General features: G+C 43.2%; 1 protein-coding gene across 1 annotated transcript; it reads right to left on the reverse strand.

Annotated features, from left to right (window-relative positions):
• Window positions 1-17918: 17918 nt before the first annotated feature.
• Window positions 17919-19088, reverse strand: CARTPT (CART prepropeptide). Its single transcript, XM_017833790.1, has 3 exons — window positions 18942-19088; window positions 18751-18834; window positions 17919-18509 (listed from the first exon to the last, which is right to left on the reverse strand). The coding sequence occupies exons 1-3, from the start codon at window positions 19083-19085 to the stop codon at window positions 18402-18404; spliced, it is 336 nt and encodes a 111-aa protein (XP_017689279.1). The 5' UTR covers window positions 19086-19088; the 3' UTR covers window positions 17919-18401.
• Window positions 19089-19389: the final 301 nt, after the last annotated feature.

Here is a 19389-nt window from a genome sequence, read left to right on the forward strand (position 1 = left end):
CTTCGTCTGATTCAATCACTTTTCACAGAATCCCAGAATCATTGAATGGTTTGGGTCAGAAAGGACCTCAAAATCACCTAGTTCCAACCCCCTTGCCATAGGCAGGGACACCTTCCATCAGCTCAAGATTGCTCAGAGCTCCACCCAGCCTGGCCTTGAACACTGCCAGGGATGGGGCATCCACAACTTCTCTGGGCAACCTGTTCCAGTGCCTCACCACCCTCACAGTAAAGAAACTCTTCATGATACCTAATCTAAATCTGACCTCTTTCAGTTTAAAGCTATTACCTCTTGTCCAATTGTAACATGCCCTTATAAAAAGTCTCTACCAGCTTTCTTGTAACCCCTGTTGGGTACTAGAAGGCTGCTGTGAGGTCTCCCGTGAGAAGCATTCTCTCCAAGCTGAACAACTCCAACTCTCTCAGCCTGTTTTCATAGTAGAGGTGCTCCAACCCTTTTATAATTTTTTGACCCTCTGCTGGACTCTCTCTAGCAGGTCCACACCCTTCTTATGTTGGGGGCCCCAAACTGGATGCAGTAATTCTGGTGGGGGCAGAGCGAAGTAGAGTGGTGGAATCATCTCCCTTGCCCTGCTGGCCATGCTGCTTTTGATGCAGCCCAGGATACAATTGGCTTTCTGTGCTTCAAGCACACATTGCTGGGTCATATCAAGCTTCTTGTCCGCCAACAGCCCCAAGTGCTTTTCTCCAGGGTTATTCGAAATCCATTCTCTGCCCAGCTTGTACTTGTGCTTGGGTTTGTTCCAGCTCAGGTGCAGAACATTGCACTTGGCCTTCTTGAATTTCATGAGTTTTGCAGAGGTCCTCTCAAGCCTGTCCAGGTCCCTCTGGGTGGCATCCCTTCCCTCCAGCACATCAACTGCACCACACAGCTTGGTGTCGTCAGGAGACTTGCTGAGGGTGCCCTTGATCCCACTGTCTGTGTCACTGACAGAGATGTTGAACAGTGCCAGTCCCAGTACCAACCCTGAGGAATGCCAGTTGTTGCTGGTCTCTGCTTGGACATTGAGCCACTGACCACAGCTCTTTGAGTGTGACCATCCAGCCAATTCCTTATCCACTGAGTGGTCCGTCTGTCAAATCCATGTCTCTCCAATTTAAAGACAAAGATGCCATGTGGTTCAGTGACAAATGCTTTGCACAAGTCCAGGCAGATGACATCAGTTGCCTTTCCCTTGTCCACCACTGCAGTAACCCCAATGTAGAAAGTCACTAAATTTGTCAGGTACAATTTGTCTTTAGTGAATCCATCTTGGTTGCCACCAGCCACATCTTTATTTTCCATGTGCCTTTGCATAGTTTCCAGGAGGATCTATTCCATTATCACCAACAAGGAGGAGCTGGGGGGGAATGGGAAGCTTCAGGGCAGCCTTGGTGAAGTGACAGTAAACTGTGGAGTTCAAGATCCTTAGGCCACCTAGGAGAGTGCACAGCAAGCTCACTACCCTGGACTTCAGAGAGCAGATTTTGGCCTCTTGAAGGATCTGCTTAGACTACTATGGGATAAAGCCCTGGAGGGAAGAGGGGCCCAAGAAAGCTGGTTAATATTCAAGGATCACCTCCTCCAAGCTTAGAAGGGATGCATTCCAACAAAGAGGAGGTCAGACAAAATCACCAGGAGGCCATCATGGACAAACAAGGAGCACCTGGACAAACCCAAATGCAAAAAGGAAGCCTACAGAATCCTTCTTTATACTCCTCAGACTGCCCCTGGCAGTATCACTGTTGCTGTATCATGTGAAACAGCAGCAGCAGGTATTAGTCAGTGAGACTGTATGAGGCTCAGTAGTCTGTGCTGGTTGTGACATGGGGAGCAGATGAGGCTGCCTTACTCAGCTCCAGGGTCTCTCCTGATATGATGTGTTGTTGTTCAGTCTGCAGGGTGTTGAAGTGATTCTGCAAGGGCACCTCAGGTTTCAGGGAATTCTCTTCTTTATGCATGTCCTTGCCCTTGCAAGCTTCCATTCTTCTGCATTATCACCCCCTTCCTTCTGTGTGTGTCATGTCTTTTTTTGCTATCTCTTTTCCCTGCTCCCCCATTGCATCATGTTTGAAAGCTGTGAAGAGCAGTCTGCGAGTGGGAGATGCTTTAACGCATCAAATGAAGTAAGCCTCTAGCCTGCTTGCTTTCCCCTTTCATATTCTTACCTGGCCATACCGCAAGAGAAGTTGTGTACTGCTACTGAACTTTTTAACAGGGATAACAGATGAAGCTGGCAAGTTATGAAGAAATATGCCCTATCTCACCTCTGGTTTTATCAGTTATAATTTAATTTTTCTACTTAGTCAGAAAATTATTCTTTCAACAGCTCGTTTCCTTTGTGCATTTGGTAGCATTTGATGTGTTGGCGGATACTTAACCTTTTTAGCTTGTAGGGTCTGTGGAAAAATCTACAAAATATACAAAACCCATTAATTATATGGATTATTTACAGCTTCCTTTATTCTTTTACAGTAAACTTTGTCTAAAATGAGTCATGGTCTCAATAGTACTTTATCAGCAGATTGTTAGAATCTTGTCCTGCAAGCTCCCTGTGTTAGTTCTGCAAGCTCTACACACCTCTGCTTTCAGTTTTAGCAATGGATTTGTCAAATGGGATGCTAACTTCCAGCAGCAACCCATTAGTGTTGCAAAGCATAGTCCTGCTGGGGGTTTGAACTGATTAGATTTTGGGTTATCACAGCATGCCAAATCCAGACTCTCTGGGTTAGTGGCACAGCTAGGATACGCAGCTTTGAGATAATACCTCCCTTGGCCTAAGTCCAGATTGAGCTGCAGTTCATATACTGCCCTCCAAAAAAACAGGCTTTGTTAGGATAGAAGTGATTGTATGAAACATCAGATTGGCAGGTCAGAGAACATCCATGTTAACATGCCCTGATCTTGTCTGCTGACGCTGCTGTTTAGTTTAATTCTTGTTTATTATATGCCATGTCTGAGTGTAAAAACACTCCACTGATGTGAGTACACGTGCACACAAACATTCTGCAGAATCAGATCCCAAATATAAGCAGTTTTCAATTCAGAAAAAAAAGTATTGGAAAAGTTGTTGTCTTAAGCACATGCAGAGACATTGCAAAAGTTTTAACATAACCGGATTCACTTACAAGAGATCTACAAGATAATGGTAAAGTTGTATATGAATATACCACTTTCATACATATTTATAAACTAAATTCTAAAGGCAGAAAGAAAGGCACAGCAAACACAAAATAGGCAAGTACACATTTTTTTCTGTACTTCCACAAATTTTTATGAAATAAGTATTTGAAATTTACAACTTACTTTCCATTTTAAAGAATAAAACTTTTTCCTGTCCTGAGGTATCTGAATGGAAAATTCTAACGTAGCTTGTTGATCATATTCCCAAATGGCAGTTTTAAGAGCTTTACATTAAATTGGATTTAAAATTAATTCCAAAGGGACTCTTTAAAAGGTAGTGTCATTCACATGTCTTCAGCTCTGCATTGTTTTCTTAGAAGAGAGTAATTGGTGCACAAACAGACTTTCAGTTGTGTGAGACAATTGTGTCTCAACTGTGTGAGACAGCTTGCATGCTAATTGTAATGGTAATTAAAGACGAAAGTGTTAGCGAGGGCAACAAAAGGTGCTCTCTTGTGGTGTTTTGAAATGTGACAAAGTGCTGGTTCCATAATGTTTTTTCTATTCTATTTATGTAATATGGAAAAGTGTGCCTTCCTGTCTTCACTCCTTTTTTTTTGGACGTTTCTGGGTTGTATATTGTTAAGTGACTTGATCATTGATAGCACTGTAACACCCAACGGAGTGTGCAACAACCACAGCTTTGAAAGGTTTTACTGCAACCCAGCTTCTTCAAAAATTACTCACAAAATTTTATGCTACCAGGGTGTCTGGTGACCATGAATACGTTTGTCTTGTGTTAAAGGTGTTGCAAAAATGAAAACGAACAACTCTTCCTTTGCTTTTCTCTTCATCCCAAAAAATCTGGCGTGGAGTGGGGGGAGGGGGGGAACTAAACCAAAACCCTACAGTGCTGATATAGCATTAAAGTGTCAGGTTTGAATATAGGATTTGGAAATGAAAATTAAAAGTACAGTTGACAGTCTCCACAAATGACAACATCATCTGTTCAGTAACATATATGTTTGGTGTTGTGAATGACAGACCTAGTCCATGTGCTCTAGATAGCTACCAAATGTCTCTAAACTTAGGAGACTCTGGTCTTACACTCTTGCCATTTTCGCTACTGTACAGCACCAGGTACATTGTAAGAGAAATATATTAAAATATCCACCCCTCTTTTGTTTAAAATAAATTAAAAGAAAACACAAACCAACCACCAAACAGTGGAAGTGTGGCCCTGTAGGCAAAGTAAATTGCATGAGTCTGTCTCCAGTTTTGTAACTGTGGCTACCACTTTCCTCCTGAAGATATGTCAAATCTGCTACCCTAAAAAAGAAACCCTTCTGCAAATGTTTGTGCAAGAGAAATAGATTGCAAGAAGATGACGGTGTGAATGAAGCTGATGATGTATTTTTATAACAGAAAATGTTTGTGTTTTAAATCTCCTCCTTTGGCATCACCTTTCTGTTTATGTGAATCTAGGAAAAAGAGGCTGATCAAATACAGAAAACGAGTTTTAAATGAAGTCACTTGGGAATACGATTCTGCTGTGGTGTTGGATACATCTCTAGATCAACTACCCTCTCTCTTGGATTTTATTCGTGCTTTGGTAAGGAAAGTCCTGAATACATTATTGTTTTAAGAAAAACAGTTAAGCAAACAGTGTCTCTGCTCTGTAGGTGTACTAGGCATGGAATTAAAAACTTGGCTTTTGCCAGGGATTTTTTTTTTAGATCTTATAGCCTAAGGGGTAAAAACCAACTCACATTAGCATTACTGTACACTATACTGTGAGATTGATATTGAGATGTTTTACATAACAGTGTGAAGCTTCTACCTACATTTTGGTTTTCTGTTTTAGATCAAAAATATCGCAGTAAAAGATTACACAATTTGTACAGATGCCTTTTGAGGAAGTTCCTTTATGCAGAGCTGGAGGGGAGGCAAGATGTTGGCATAGCTGTTGACCTAAAAACCTGCTATGCCAACATATTGTCATCTTTCCTGTCTGTTTGCGGCAGAGGGAAGTTATTCATTGTAATGGGCATTTGAAACAACTTTAGTCTTTATAGATAACTCAAGGTATCATTTCTCTGGCCCTGCCTTTAAGTCAATGTAGCTGTGACTCTTAGTTGCATAACAACCAAACGAGGGACAGGATTTGACTGGATTTTTTTTTTTGTTACTCAAATGACAAACACCTTGCTGTGGAAAAAAGTTAATGTAGAGATGCAGTAAGAAAGGGGCTTTGAGGAGACCATCAGCAGACAGGACAAGAATTGCCTGTTTTGCTGTCTGACCTGTAGACCTTTGCAGAGAGATTATGAGTTGTCATTTAGCAACCTGCATATGAGTATTTCTGTTTACATAACTTTCCCCCTTCTGATTATATTCTCTTTCCCTATGTACTTTTAATGTTTGTACTTTCTGTTAAGTCATCTAGTAAAGGGTTTTGAGCAACAAGAATACGGTAGTAGTCCAAAAGTGGATGAACACCCACTAAAGAAATGTTGTAGCTGCATTTCACTGCTCTTTTTCCAATACTTAATTAAGAACAATAAAACAGTAAAACTTGATCTTGAAGAAAGTCTCATGGTTGCTGTACAGATTTGCTGTACAAATCTTGAAAAATACAAATTGCATGTAGCAATTTCATCATTCATTTACTTATTCTACATACCATGTTACTTCACAGAATTAGAGTTTTTCTTAGAGAATCTAAAATTAGAGGCTTGATTGGGAGTAGTAGTGCTACTTAAAAAAACCCGTTTAGAAGCAGAACTTGTGTACATTGTCAGTAGTCCTTCTACACTCACAACACTTTCTGTCACTCAAGTATTGAGTTTGACCCATGTATGAAAGTATAAAATAGTCTATGAGAGGTCAATTACTGATCACCATCACGGGCAAAACAGACTCAAAGTGGGGATGTTACTTCAATTTACTACTAACATGATCCAAGAAAAAGAGTGAGAAGTAAAACAATCTTAAAAAAACACCTTCCCACCACACCTCCTTCCTTCCATGTTCTCCCTCCTCCCCCCTCAGCGGTGCAGAGGGACAAGGAATGGGGGTTACAGTCCGTTGTTGTTTCTGCCGCTGCTCAGGGGGAAGAGTCCTTCCTCTGCTCCTGTGGGGTCCCTCCCATGGAAGACAGTCCTTGATGGACCTCTCCAACATGAGTCCATCCCTTGGGCAGCAGCTCTTCCCAAACTGCTGTCCGTGGGTCACTCCTCCACGGGGTGCAGTCCTTCACCAATGAGCTGTACCAACGTGGGTCCCCCACAGGGGCCACAAGTGCTACCCAGGAAAAACCTGCTCCAGCCTGGGCTTCCCTCTCCAGGGGCTGCAGGTCCCCAGCAGGACTCTACTCCATCCTGGGCCTCCCAGAGGGTCACAGCCTCCTTCGTGCATCCACCCGCTCCAGCATGGGCTCCTCCATGGGCTGCAGGGAGGTCTCTGCACCCCAATGGTCCTCCATGGGCTGCAGGGGCACAGCTGCTCCACCATGGTCTGCACCAAAAACTGTGATCTTTTTGGTAGGTTTGCTAATGTTTAAAAGTTTAAGCTTTTTAGATTTAAAACTTGATTTCTTTTTTCCAGCATTCATCAAAACCAAATGCTTCTCTGTTCAGAAAAACACTTTTTCTGTGCTTTTCACAACAGCTATGGCTTAGAACAGTAGCCTACTAACACAGCACTGTGCCATTGACTCTTGTCTTAAGCCAAGGTATGACTGTGTTTCTGGCAATTGCAGATTTGCCTGGAACGTAATTCCCTGATGATGAGTTTCTAGGCAATAACTTTTAGCTTTTGTTCCTAATAAACAGGGAATATAGAATCAAATACATGTACCAGGAAAGCCCAGCTTTTTAGTAACCATTTAAATAACAGGTCCTGGGTCTTTCAAAATAAAAGTTTATTCTTAAAATAAAGTTTGCAGGTCATGAGACAGTTTTCCTCAGAGTTTTTAGGTGTGAGAGATACTCACAATATTTTTCCTTACCCTCCTTTCCTCTAAACTTGCAAGAGTTTCAAAAACTATTTGCATTTTTTTAAATGTATGTTCACTAAACATGTGAGACTGGAATGGTTTCTATGTTTATGTCTCAATTTAGATGCAGATAGAAATCATAGCACCATTTAAGAAAGTGGTTATTTTTTCCCTTACTTTGTGTTTATTAAGAGGGAAGAAGTTATTTCACACTCAAATACTAATATTTCATAGATGTTTCATGGCAGCTCTTTCATTTTGAGTTCTGTTTATGGTTATGTTGTTGAATTATATAGTATATTATGACAGAACAATGACCTCAGAATAGTCTTGTAGTTATGTGCAGGCAGCCTTCTTTCATACCAAAACTGCTGCAGAACCTTAAGTCTAAGGTGTGTCACCTCATGAACCAACTAAATTAGAATAGGTCTCAAAAAACCCCTGGCAAACTCAAACCCACAGAAAGTTGCAATTCAGAATTTAAGAGGGAAAAGTTAACATAATTCCACTGGAGAATCCTCAGGTGTTTAGTAAAAGGCTAAAGAAGGAGAGCTGAGCTTTTTCTTTTCATATTTGAAGTAGCATTAAAAAAACCCCAAACAACAAACAACCACTCCATGAATCAAATACTTTGTCTGTTCCTTCTTTTTGAATATGTCACTGTTGTATGCAAGCATGTTACTCCTACCCTGTAACTTCAAGGTTTTAAAAACATGAGTCCATATAAAAAACCACAGGTAAGACATACTTGGATGTGAACTGATGTACGGTATTCTTAGGCCTTGAAAAATAAGGCATTTCAGCAGCAGGTCATGAAGAAGTTTTGGTGTGGTATTGACTGAACTGACTAAAACCTTGACCAGTTAATTAGAATTCATTACAAACAACAGCATATCATAGGATGGTTTTGATGGGAATCTGACATCATAGAATATTATAAATTCCCAGTGATTATCAGAAGAGGCAACTTTTTAGGTATTTATTTTACTGTGCTAAGCATTTCCTTTTGTCTGCTGCTTTAAACTGGATTTCATTCAAATAAAAAAGGATTGGAACCCAAAATTCGCATCTTCTGAAGCATTCAGAATTTTCTGAGGTTTGCTGGACAGGGACAAGAAGCTGAATTTTTTTAAACATTCTGAAAAGCTTTGACTTAGCATTTCTGAAAAACTGCATTTCACCTGCGCTGAAACTTTTTGTTTCAGCTCCAGCTTTACATAATGCACTGTTTCGGTAAAAAACTTGTAGAGCCTAAAGAGCCTAAACAATACTAAGCCTTATCTTCAACCATCTGCATTAAAATAAGCATATTCTGTGAAGAGAGATGAATTATGGCAAAATCTTATTATTTCTGTAGGAAGCAACTGTGCTGTAGAAACTGTATGTCTACTATACCATAGATAATGTAAACTGTGCCTACTACATCATGAGAAGCATAATAAGTGCACTTCAAGTAAAGTATAACTGGTTTACTTACGTATAAATGTGTGTATATAAATTTAAAATTTATGTTAAAGGTGATCTGATATGTTCAGAAGAATGAGAAATGGTGCAGAAAAGAGCTGAGCAAGAACAAGGAAAATTATCCATCTCTTTCTTGCCAAATACAAGACTGGGCAGAATTATAAGGAGAGGGAAGGCAAGGGCCTGGGGTGAGATTCTGACCTTGCTGGTGTCAGCATAACTATTGTTCTGACCTTGTTCAGGATGAAGATAAAGTCGTGGAATAATTTTGCTGTTAGCAAGGTCTGGTTTAGTACATCTTTTATTTACTTCAATCCTTAACAGTGGTCAATACTGTGCTTCACTTATCCTAACAGATTCTTTGTTACTAGCACTTACATACTCTGCTCCTGCTTTGATACAGCAGTAGAGGGAACTTGGAGGCCTCTTTGTGTTGCCAAAAAAGAATAGAATTTGTCCAGGAGGGAGATGGAGAATGCAACATGTAATTACTCCACCAGGCAGCCCAGTGGGTGACCTTTATTAGTCAAGATTCAACAGCAGTTCACCTGCTTGACACCTGTGACCATGGAACTACACCGTGTCCAAAATAGGAAAATAGCATTAGTTGTGAGGGTTGGGGGTAATAGAGGCAAAGTATCTTCAGAAGTAAGTGAAAGAGGAAGCAAAGAGACTGTATTTCCAGTGATCCAATTATCCCCTTGTCTGGATCTGGCACTTAGAATCTCTATCTCATTTCATGTGACTACATGTTCTGTATAGCACTGATTTTACTCTGCCCTGCTACCTGATAATTGTTAACACAATTGAGACATGCAGTGAGGCAAGAAAAGGCACAGAACAAATGCTTCTGTTGTTTCATACTTTGATGATCATGGCACAAGTAAAAACAAACTGCTTGTTTTAGTCTGTTGACTTGTCTGAAGAGTAGCTGTAAAAGTTGTTCTGGAAGACAAAGGCCTATCCTCATCCAAAATAACTGCAAAACATTTTTCCTGGAGGGAGATTATAACTGTTCTCTCACAGCACACACAGTCCTGCTGCATAAGTCAAAAGAAGAAGTACTCCACAAATGAAGCACTGTATTGAAAGCTATTTGTCAACAGCATTGTTTGCTTCTTACCTTCTAATTTTTTTTAAGTAAATGACAAAGACCTTGCTGGCCTGCCTTATTGAGTGAAATTGGAAGTATCGAAGACAAAAAGGTGAAGTAACATCTCAATTCAAAAAATCAGTTTGACTCTAGGTTGGCCATCAGTAATAGTTTCTTAAAATATTCTATTCCACAATCAAGTAATTTCTTAGATTTTTTTTCTTTCCAAGAACATATTCATGCTAGTACTTGATGCATACTCAGTTTTCAATAGCTCCTTTGTCCCTAGCATTAAGTATTTTGGATCTACTTAGAATAGTTTCACTCATCGCTTCTGTCAGCTCTGGAGAACATTTCTGATCTTCAATAATTCAGTGACAAATTGCATTATTTTGTTATATGGTTTCTAAACTATTAAATGATTATTAAGAGTAATTACCTATTTGAGTTGTGGGAGATCACTTTTTATATTCTCTGCTGTATTTGTGTTCTTTTAGAAATGAAAAATTTTCCAGTTGTGAAATACATGCCTAACCGGAGAGTAAGAAAAAGGAAAAGAGACATAATTGAGTAGGAAATGGAATGAAACTATCTATTTACTGCCATTCAAGGAGGAAAAGGTAGGATTACTGGGGAAAGACAGGACAAGGTTAATAATGAAAGTAGTTCTGCTTTCTCAAGAACAAGAAGGGACTGGATGAAAGTTGGCATGTACAGAAGGAAAACTGTTGCAAATCTCTTTCCTCTTTTTCCATCACCTGATGAAACTTGCTTATGTCTTCTGCTGACCTGCATGCATGCGTGCATACAGAAAGATTTATTGGTTGATTCATAGGTAGATAAATATGAGTGTGTGTGCACAGTAGCAATTTTGAAATATATTGCTAAGAATCTGCTTGAGGTATTTTAAAATTACCACAGCACCAAGTCATTTTTTGTTAACTTTCCCACCTCAAAATCAGTCTTCTCTGAGACACTATGAATACAAAAAAAGCACAAACACAAATTCCCTTAGACAGCACAAAAAAAAAAAAGAAGCTACAATTTCTGTGAATAAAGTCCATGTTTCTTACACCCCTGTTTTACAGTCAAAAAGCTGGTAAATAAATTCCTATAATTCATAAGAAATTATCATTAAAAGCATAAGGTATTTCTCATTACTATCTTCAGATACCTATTATTCTTCTCCAAGTGTGTATCTGAAGTAATTTTAATTAATGTGGTACTTATTCGGGAAATACACTGGATTTACTTGAAGTAACCATCATCTGGATAGTTGCTGATGTGGGCTCTTGTCTATTCATTTATGTCGATATCCCATTTCCAGGTATAATATACATAATACAGCAAATTGATGTGATCATTCCTTTACCAATTGCTAAACTATTTTCCAACAATTCGCCAGCAAACACTGTGTGCACTCCTCTGCTTCCCTCTTCTGCCGAATTTGTAGAATAGAATATAAGAATTAACCTGTGTATATATTTAACAGTGCTTGGGTAGCATATTCTCATAACAGGGTCATAAAGCCAGTCAAAAGTGAGTAAAAAAAACCATCCAGAATTTGGGTGGCGTGAAAGATCTCCAGTGCAATGTCCCTTCTGAGCTCAGGGGTGACCTTGCAAAAATCTCATCTGGGAGAGATATACAGTTGCTTTATCCAAATGTCCCGACCTGCTGTAATGGTACTACAGGGCTGTATCCTTTTTTAATATTCCTTTCTCTGACTTTAAGCAGGGTAAAGAACAGATGAAGAAGGATGCAAACAATAAACACCTGTAACTTCAGTACTGTTAAGGAAGCTTATTTGAGTAACTGTGATTTCATGCATATTGCTTGCCTTGATCATCTCTCTTCAGTTCATGGCATATAGATCTTCAGGGCAATATATCTCCTTATATCTCTTCCATTCCAAAACAGGTGGAAGAAGTTATTTCCTAAGGGAAATCTGACATAACAGCGAGAACTTGAAGACTCACATATTTACACATGTTCCTCCAACAGCTGCTGGCTATTGCCCAGACAGGAAAGCAGTAGCTAGTACCTCACACGTTATGTTTCTCAAACACAATCAGAAATAATCAATCTGACCAAGTTTTGCCTCCAGGTATTTCTTTGGATCTACCACCACCTTTCCAAGAAGCAGGAATTTTTCTCAAAATAGAGTTTATGCTGTATCTTCAACAAAAGCCAGAAAGTCTTCAATGGCTCTTCAAATATCCAGTGATTTACTCTGTTAAGGATTTATGAGACAATAATAGCAGAAGAAATAGCACTATAGCAATGAAATGATGTAAGTAAATCCAGAAAAAATACATAGTTTCACTAGGGTACAGTACTGGTGGATCAGGTCTCCACCCCTAAACTGTCCCTAATGTTTGGAGGTTTTTTATTTGTTTTTTCCTGTTTGGATTACTTCATACAGAAAAACAGAATTGCACATAGTTTGTAACTGGTTCTCTATGGAAACTACTCAACAGCTATAGAGTTTAATTCCTGAGGGAATGGCCTGGAGTTGTGTCAGGGGAGGTTTAGATTGGGTATTAGAAAGAGGTTCTTCACCCTGGTTGGGCACTGAGCAGGCTGCCCAGAGAAGTGGTCACAGCACCAAGTCTGACAGAGTTCAAGAAGTCTTTGGACAACGCCCTCAGGTGCATGGTGTGGCTGTTGGGAAAGTCCTGTGCAGGGCCAGAGTTGGACTCAATGATCCTTGTGGGTCCCTTCTGACTTAGGATATTCCATGACTCTGTGATTCACAGATAGCTGCATGTTTTTGCAGCTTTTCAAAATCCTCCTTCAGAATTCTGTAGTATACACTGCTCTTACTGCACAGCAGTGATTCTCCGAGAATCTTCCAGTATGATAACCATTTTCTGTTTCGTTCTATTATCTTCTCTATGAACAAAGAAGTCAGTCCAAGTATTTTGCACACGAATATAACCCTATTCTCTCAGGTTTGTATCTTACGTAGAATTTTGTCATCTTTGCTACATGAGTCTTGGATAACTTTTCCACATAAAAGTACTAGTAAAACCAGGTAAATTTGAATCCAATTTAAATTCACAAAGTGTCAGATATAAAAAGATGCATGAGTCTGTAGTAGCTGAATTGAATACGTATAAAATATATTCTGAAGAACATGAGAAGCAACAATAGTGCTGAATGAACTCATGAAGATATATTTAAAGAAAAAAAAATACTTCTGGCCACAATAGGTGATTTATCTCCAGAGAAAAGACTTCAGTGAAATTTCTAGGCCTGTCACTGTGTCACAATTACAGTCAAAAGTAATTAAGACATCTCAAAAAAATCGGCTTTGTCTCCTGAACCACGGTGTTCCTTATGTATATAATGAGGGTGAAGTGTCGCATATTAAAAGCTGTTAGATCAGCTCAGGTTAGGGCATGACGTATTCAAAATTCCTGTCCTCTGATGTGTATCAGGAGTACAGCAATGCATGGGTAAGAAGGGGATTCAGCCCTCGTAGCCTTGGCAGGGCACAGTGCACTCATCCTAGGTGGTGTGCCTTCACATTTATTGCCATCCACTGGTTCACTATGGAGTGCTACCAGTACCACTAGTGTTTATGATAGACCTTCAGGAAAAAGTCCCCTTTGTTTTGGTGTCATACCTACTGATACAAATAAATCAGTTATGCTCTTTAAGAAGATGTATATTCTTGTGCCTACTAGTCTTAAGTAAGTTTGGTGTTATAATTTAAATAAAACAAAAAATTCTCTGTTCAAATACAGCAAAATATCCTCCCCTGGTCTGCTTTGTATGATGACTGTTAATTCCATCGATACAAATGAGAGGTGAATTTATAATAAAATTATGGTTTGTACAGTATCCTCCATGGATATGTCACGCAAAAAGTGATAATCTCTCATTTGCCTTTATGCTTTTCATTAGGGTCTTAATTTTAGTTGCATTTTTGTTTAATGCAGCAGCCCATTGTCATCATTAGTCTCATTTCTGTGATCTCCATTTGGCAAGGAAGTGCACATTGGTGTGAAGGATTACCTGTTTTATGGATGAATGCAAGCAGACAACAGCTGTCAATGTTGTCACCAAAGGAACATGAGCTGGGAGACAAGGTTGACCCCAGCACAGGCAGTGCCCTCACCAATGGGACAGACCTGGGTGTTTGTAACAGGATAAGTCCAACCTTCCTCCAGAAGACAGAGCTGGTGACTGAAAGGCCCATGTTTGAGCTGAAAAGGGCCTCACACAGGTGGGATGAGGGACTGGAGGGGGAAAATAAGGCCCCAGGTAAGGCTGCTTAGGTCCCTTAGTCCCTTTTTGTGCAGTCCCCCTTCCCAGCAAGGGGTGTTGTCACACCTCTCTGAGATCTAGTATTGAAAGATGACTTGCGGGGGTTGTAAGGGGTCACAGATACTCTCGACAGGCAAAGTATAGCTTCATGCTCCACCTTGCTCTGTTGCAAAAATAAAATAACATAAATCCAATACCCAAAGTCCTATTCATCTCAGTTAAGCTAACACACTCATTTAGGCAAGAGACGGCTGCTTGCTGAGAATATAATTCTATTACAACACTGCCACCTCTTGTTCTTGTGCTTGTTTTATTTTTACCCAACTCCAGTCTGCAGTGGATCCAGCACAAGCACAAAGGCATAAAGTCTCCACTACTTCTGTTGAACTGAAACCTTACAAGGAATAGCAAATGACTGGACCAGCACCATATTCTTCCCTATGAGTTACAAAAAGGTGGGAAGTTTGAAAACATCCACAGACACATTCTGTCGGTGTTGACTGGTGCGCAACTGTTTTCTCTGCTAAGTCAATAAGGTACTGAAAGAAGGGAGAGGAAACAAACAAAACCTACAACAAAAACCCAGAACCCAAGCAGCAGCAAAACCCACCCCACCAGAATATGTCATGGAATTTGTCCTGGGCCTCTGAAACATACTGTGCCTGTGCAATGTTATCTCCAAACTCTGTGACTTCTGATGTGAACTTCAGTTGTCCTCTCAGTACTTGCCCCATCTGCTACCCCAGAAGCTGCTACCCAGAGGCATATATTTTCCAGATGCTGGTTAGTGAAGAGCAGTCTGTGCCTCCACCAGGGACACCAAGTCTGAGGATTATGTGGAGCCTCCTGGAGAAGACTTGGCTGCAGAAAAGCAATGTAAATTTATCACCTTTGAGTTTCGACTAGGTGGTCTCTGGGGAGAGGTTTGGCGTGCTCTAGAAGGTGGATCGCACTGCACTAGCAGTTATGACATGAGGAAAGCCCACAGAAAGCAAGGAGAAGAGACAAAATGGACAAACTGGCTGGGCCTCTGTACTGCTGCTTGATGTTCAACTAACTCTTTGGTGTTTCACTGGAGACAGAGATGTGTTTTCTGCATGGGTTCCTTGATTTCTAGGAATTTTTTGTATTTCATCTTTATTTCTTTCAGGAAGCTTTAGAGAGCAGTTATAAATAACATCCTCTTTAATTAACACTTTTTGCTATGCTTTTTCATGATGTCCCTTTATGTTTCAGTCTTGGTGTGTGGAGAGGTTGAGAAGGGGTGTAATGTTTTAGCCAAACCTATGAACCTGGGAGCTGCTAGAGGCCTGGTGAGGTAGACCCACAGCTGTGGTCCCCTAGGCTGTGGGGCCAGCAGAAAGTGCTGGTCAACCCACCACACAGAAAAAAATGACCTGCCAACCAGTCCGCCAGCAGCAGGATTCACATCTGTTTCCAGTTAGAAGATCCAATCAAAAATAAAATTTTCGTCTTGAAATGGAGTCGCCAGCAGGCAAGCAGATGTACCACAGCTGGGTCCTAATGGGCTGAGACTTGAGGCAGCTGGGATTTTTTACTTCATACTCAATAAAAACATAATTTCTGAACCACAGGACTGAGTCCAAAGTTTCTTGCAACCCTCACTGGTGTCTAAACCCAAGATGAATGCTTAAAAGCTGTGCTGCTTGTTTTGGGCACTCGGTTGTGTGTAGGGCCCACCTTGGAAGTGTTAGTAAGGTGAAATCAAGAGATCTTTTAAATGAAAAAATGGTGTAACCTCATGTAAACGATTTTAGGAGTGAAAAATATGCAAATGGCAACTCTAACCTGACTGTTGCAGCACAAGTTTCCCTCCCACGCTATTTTTTTTTAATCTGTACAATAGAAACAACTGTAATGCAATATGTGTCATCTGTATAATCAATGTGCTTAGAGTCCTCAGGTTAATGCACACAACATTACAGAGAGTATTGTCATAATGACAGTGTCAGGCAAGTAAACCATAAATGCCAGTTCCCTTAAGTAAGGTTTTAGATTTATAATTTTGATCATTATGTAAACCACATTTATAATTTTGAGCACTATGATCAGGCAAAACAAGAACTATAAAATTAACATGTGAGCTGAATAATTCTTGATAAATTTCAGTCCAATATTTTGTGTTTCAGTCCAATTCTGTGTAAATAAACCTTCATGTTGAGACTTGGGGCTGGACACAGTGCTGAGGGGACCACCAAACACCCAGCCTATGTGCTCTATGCCTGAAAGCATCTAGTACCTAAATATAAGTCCTTGTTATTGTTTGTATGGGAACCAAACACAGGTGCTACAAAAAGTATTTCATTATTCCACAAGAGACCAAGAGCTAATGCCTACAGTTTGTCTGGGAAATATCATATAACATAAATCCATGAGCACAGTTACCCCCTGACACTTGCCTCCAGCCCTGTGAATGCACTGTCACATCTCTCCCCCACAGGCCAGCACTCACACACAGTCACAAAATCTTCAGTCACAGCTGGTTGCCATCTCCACCTGGAAAATCCCACTGCTCTATCCCTGCTCACTCCATATCCCTTCTCTCTGTTAAGTCCTCCCTGAAGAGTGTTCTAACCATTTGTACCATGGCCCTTGCACTAATTTAACACTCCACTCCTGACCTCCCCCAGCATACACAGCACCCCAGATTAGTACTGCCTTGGCCACGAGTGGCATCCCCAAGTCTTGTGGCCCCATCTGCTACAACAGCCTTCAAACTCTGGATGTTTTCAGCTGTTCTTTATTTTCTTTTTCTCTGGGCTAAGAAGAGCTTGTCCCTGGCCTGGGAAAGAATAACTAATAATAACAACAACAATACCCAGAAAAAAACAATAACAGCAAAAATAATAGTAATAATACTTATAAAAAAGTATTGCAGTTAGTTTTTCTGTACCTCTTTCAGCCAGAATTGCTTACATGCTTTTACTCTTCAGGAGTAAAGCAAATGCCTTACAGAAATCTCTTCTTTTTCTCACACAACTCTGGGTTTCTCATATAAATTCATGCTCTCTGCAGTACCAAATATGAAACCTGTTTTTGTGTCTTTCCCTGTGTCTACCCATTCAGCCCCTCATCTCCATGCTGATGGAAATAACGGCTGGTTCTGGCAAACACAGCCACAGATGAGTTGTGATAAAGGAGAGTCAAGAAGTTCCTTCAGTGATCCATCTTTTATGGGAATCAAACATAAAGCAATAAAGATGATCCAGCTCATGATGGTTGACCCCAGTACATTGCCCCCCCAGCCTGGAGATGAACCCTGTCCTCTCCCAAAGGAAAACCTGAGGTCCAAAGCCTCTGCACTTGGCCCAATCCCTCTGGGTGCCAGTGGGGAAGGAGCATCCATCAGCTTAGCAGCACCAGAAAACATGAACCTCAATTTTCAGTCCTAATGACCTGGCTAAAGTACACAGTTGAAATAGTTTTGAAGAAACCCTTAGAATCTCACTCTGAGTGCTGGGGATTCCTGTGTGTGAATTAAAACTTCCGAAACACCAAAATCAGAACACTGACTTTATTAATAGAGACAAACAAAGGATTGAAACATGTAAGGAGTTTGCTGAAACACACAGTGTACCTGTGGAGGACAGACATACTTATATACATCAGTTCATTGTAGAAACGTGAGCCATTTGGTCTAGATGACTAGGATATCCCCAGGTAGTTTGCAACGGATCCAGACAGCTTTCTCTCCGTGGTGGCTCCGGTAAAGCAACTGATTTCCCCCCAGCCCCACCCCAGCCAGGCTAGTGCCGGACCCCTGAACACCACCAGTATCTCACGTAGGACTTTCTGCAGCACAGGGTGAGCACAACCGGATTTGGCCTGAAGCCAGCAGCGCAGGCAAACCCCACTGCGGGCTGCGGGCCGCTCGCTCCGGGGTGTGCTGACCCCGGACCTCTCAGCTGCGAGGCAAGAAAGAGAGGTCGGGGTGTTTTGGACACACCCGCTTCCCGCCCCCCCGTCTTACCCCCAACCACCCAGGGGAATCCCCTGGCCCCAGCTCCTCCAGCCGGCAGCGGGTGGATGTTCCCAGCGCGAGGAAGGGGCCGGACAGCCCGGGGCACGGCACGGGGCCAGTCCCGCTTCCCGGCACGGCTCGGCATCACTCGGCTGTGCACCGGCACTGCAGTTCCCGGGACCGGCACCTCTGCTCGCCAAGGCGCGGCCCAGGATTTCCCTGGACGGACAAAAACAAGCGAGGAGGAGGAGAGGGAGGGGAAGAGGTGGGACGGGGGAGAGAAAGAAAACAGCTCCACGGATGTCGGATGTCACGGACGGCGTTACATGGGCGACGCGGGGGCTTCTCGCTGCGTTTCTCGGGCGAAAGTGCTGCGGGAAGTCGTCGCTGTCACCCCAGGCCGGCACGTCGGGGCGGCCAGACGTCGGTGCCTGCGCTCCCAGCGGCTTGTCCCGGGGCGTCCCTGCTTACAGGCACTTGAGGAGGAAGGAATTGCACGAAGTCCCCCGAGGGCAGTCGCAGAGCTTCCCGATGCGGGCCCCCTTCCTCACGGCACACTGCTCCCCGGCGTCGCACTGCGGGCACCGGCCGGCGGTGAGGAGGGGGGTTCTATTCCGTTCTGTCCCGTCTCGTCCCGCCCTTCCCTTTCTTTCCCTTCCCCATCCCGGTCTCATTCTGTTCCGTCCCGTCCCGCCTCATTCCGCGCTGCCCCCTTCCTTTCCCTTCTCTTTCCTTCCCTGTCCCGTCCCGTCTCTCCCCGTCCCGTCCCGCCCCCTTCCCTCTCCTCTTCCCTTCCCATCCCGCCGGGACACTCACCATGGGCACTTGCCCGAACTTCTTCTCGTAGTGCGGTCCCCGCTTGCTCTTCAGCTTCTCCAGCACCTCCTGCAGCGCTTCGATCTGCCGAGAGACCCACGCAGCCCCGGTCAGACCGCGCCCGGCCGGGCGGCTCCCACCGCCCCCGCCCCGGCCCCGGCCCCGGCCCCGGCCCCGGCCCCCCGCCCCACCAGCTCCTTCTCCCGGGAGGCGCCGCCGCCGCCGGGCGCTCCCAGGTCTCGGGCGCGGCGCGGCGGGGCCGAGCCCTGCCCGCGGGCGCTGAGCAGCAGCGCGGCGGCCACGGCGCAGAGCGCCAGGGCCCGGCAGCTCTCCATGGTGCTGCCGCCCCGCCGCCGCCGCCGCCGCCTTTATAGCGCCGCGCCCGCCCCGCCTGCGTCAGCGCCCACCGCCGCGGCGCCGCGCCCCGGGGCCGCACGGGAGGCTGCGATCGGTGCCCCCCACCTCCCACCGCCCCAGTGGGTGCCCCAAAAAGCGGTCGCCCCGGGCAGAGGTTGTCTCCCTCGCCCTCGGGCCAAACAGCACAGCGGCTCCGTCTCCCGAGAGCGAACGAGGGGGACGCGGGCCGGCCACCCGCACCCTGCCCGCACCCCACGTGCCTTGTCCGCAGCGGAGGACCGG

The sequence above is a fragment of the Lepidothrix coronata genome, unplaced genomic scaffold, assembly GCF_001604755.1.
Source record: "Lepidothrix coronata isolate B3197 unplaced genomic scaffold, Lepidothrix_coronata-1.0 Scaffold220, whole genome shotgun sequence".
Taxonomy (NCBI): Eukaryota; Metazoa; Chordata; class Aves; order Passeriformes; family Pipridae; genus Lepidothrix; species Lepidothrix coronata.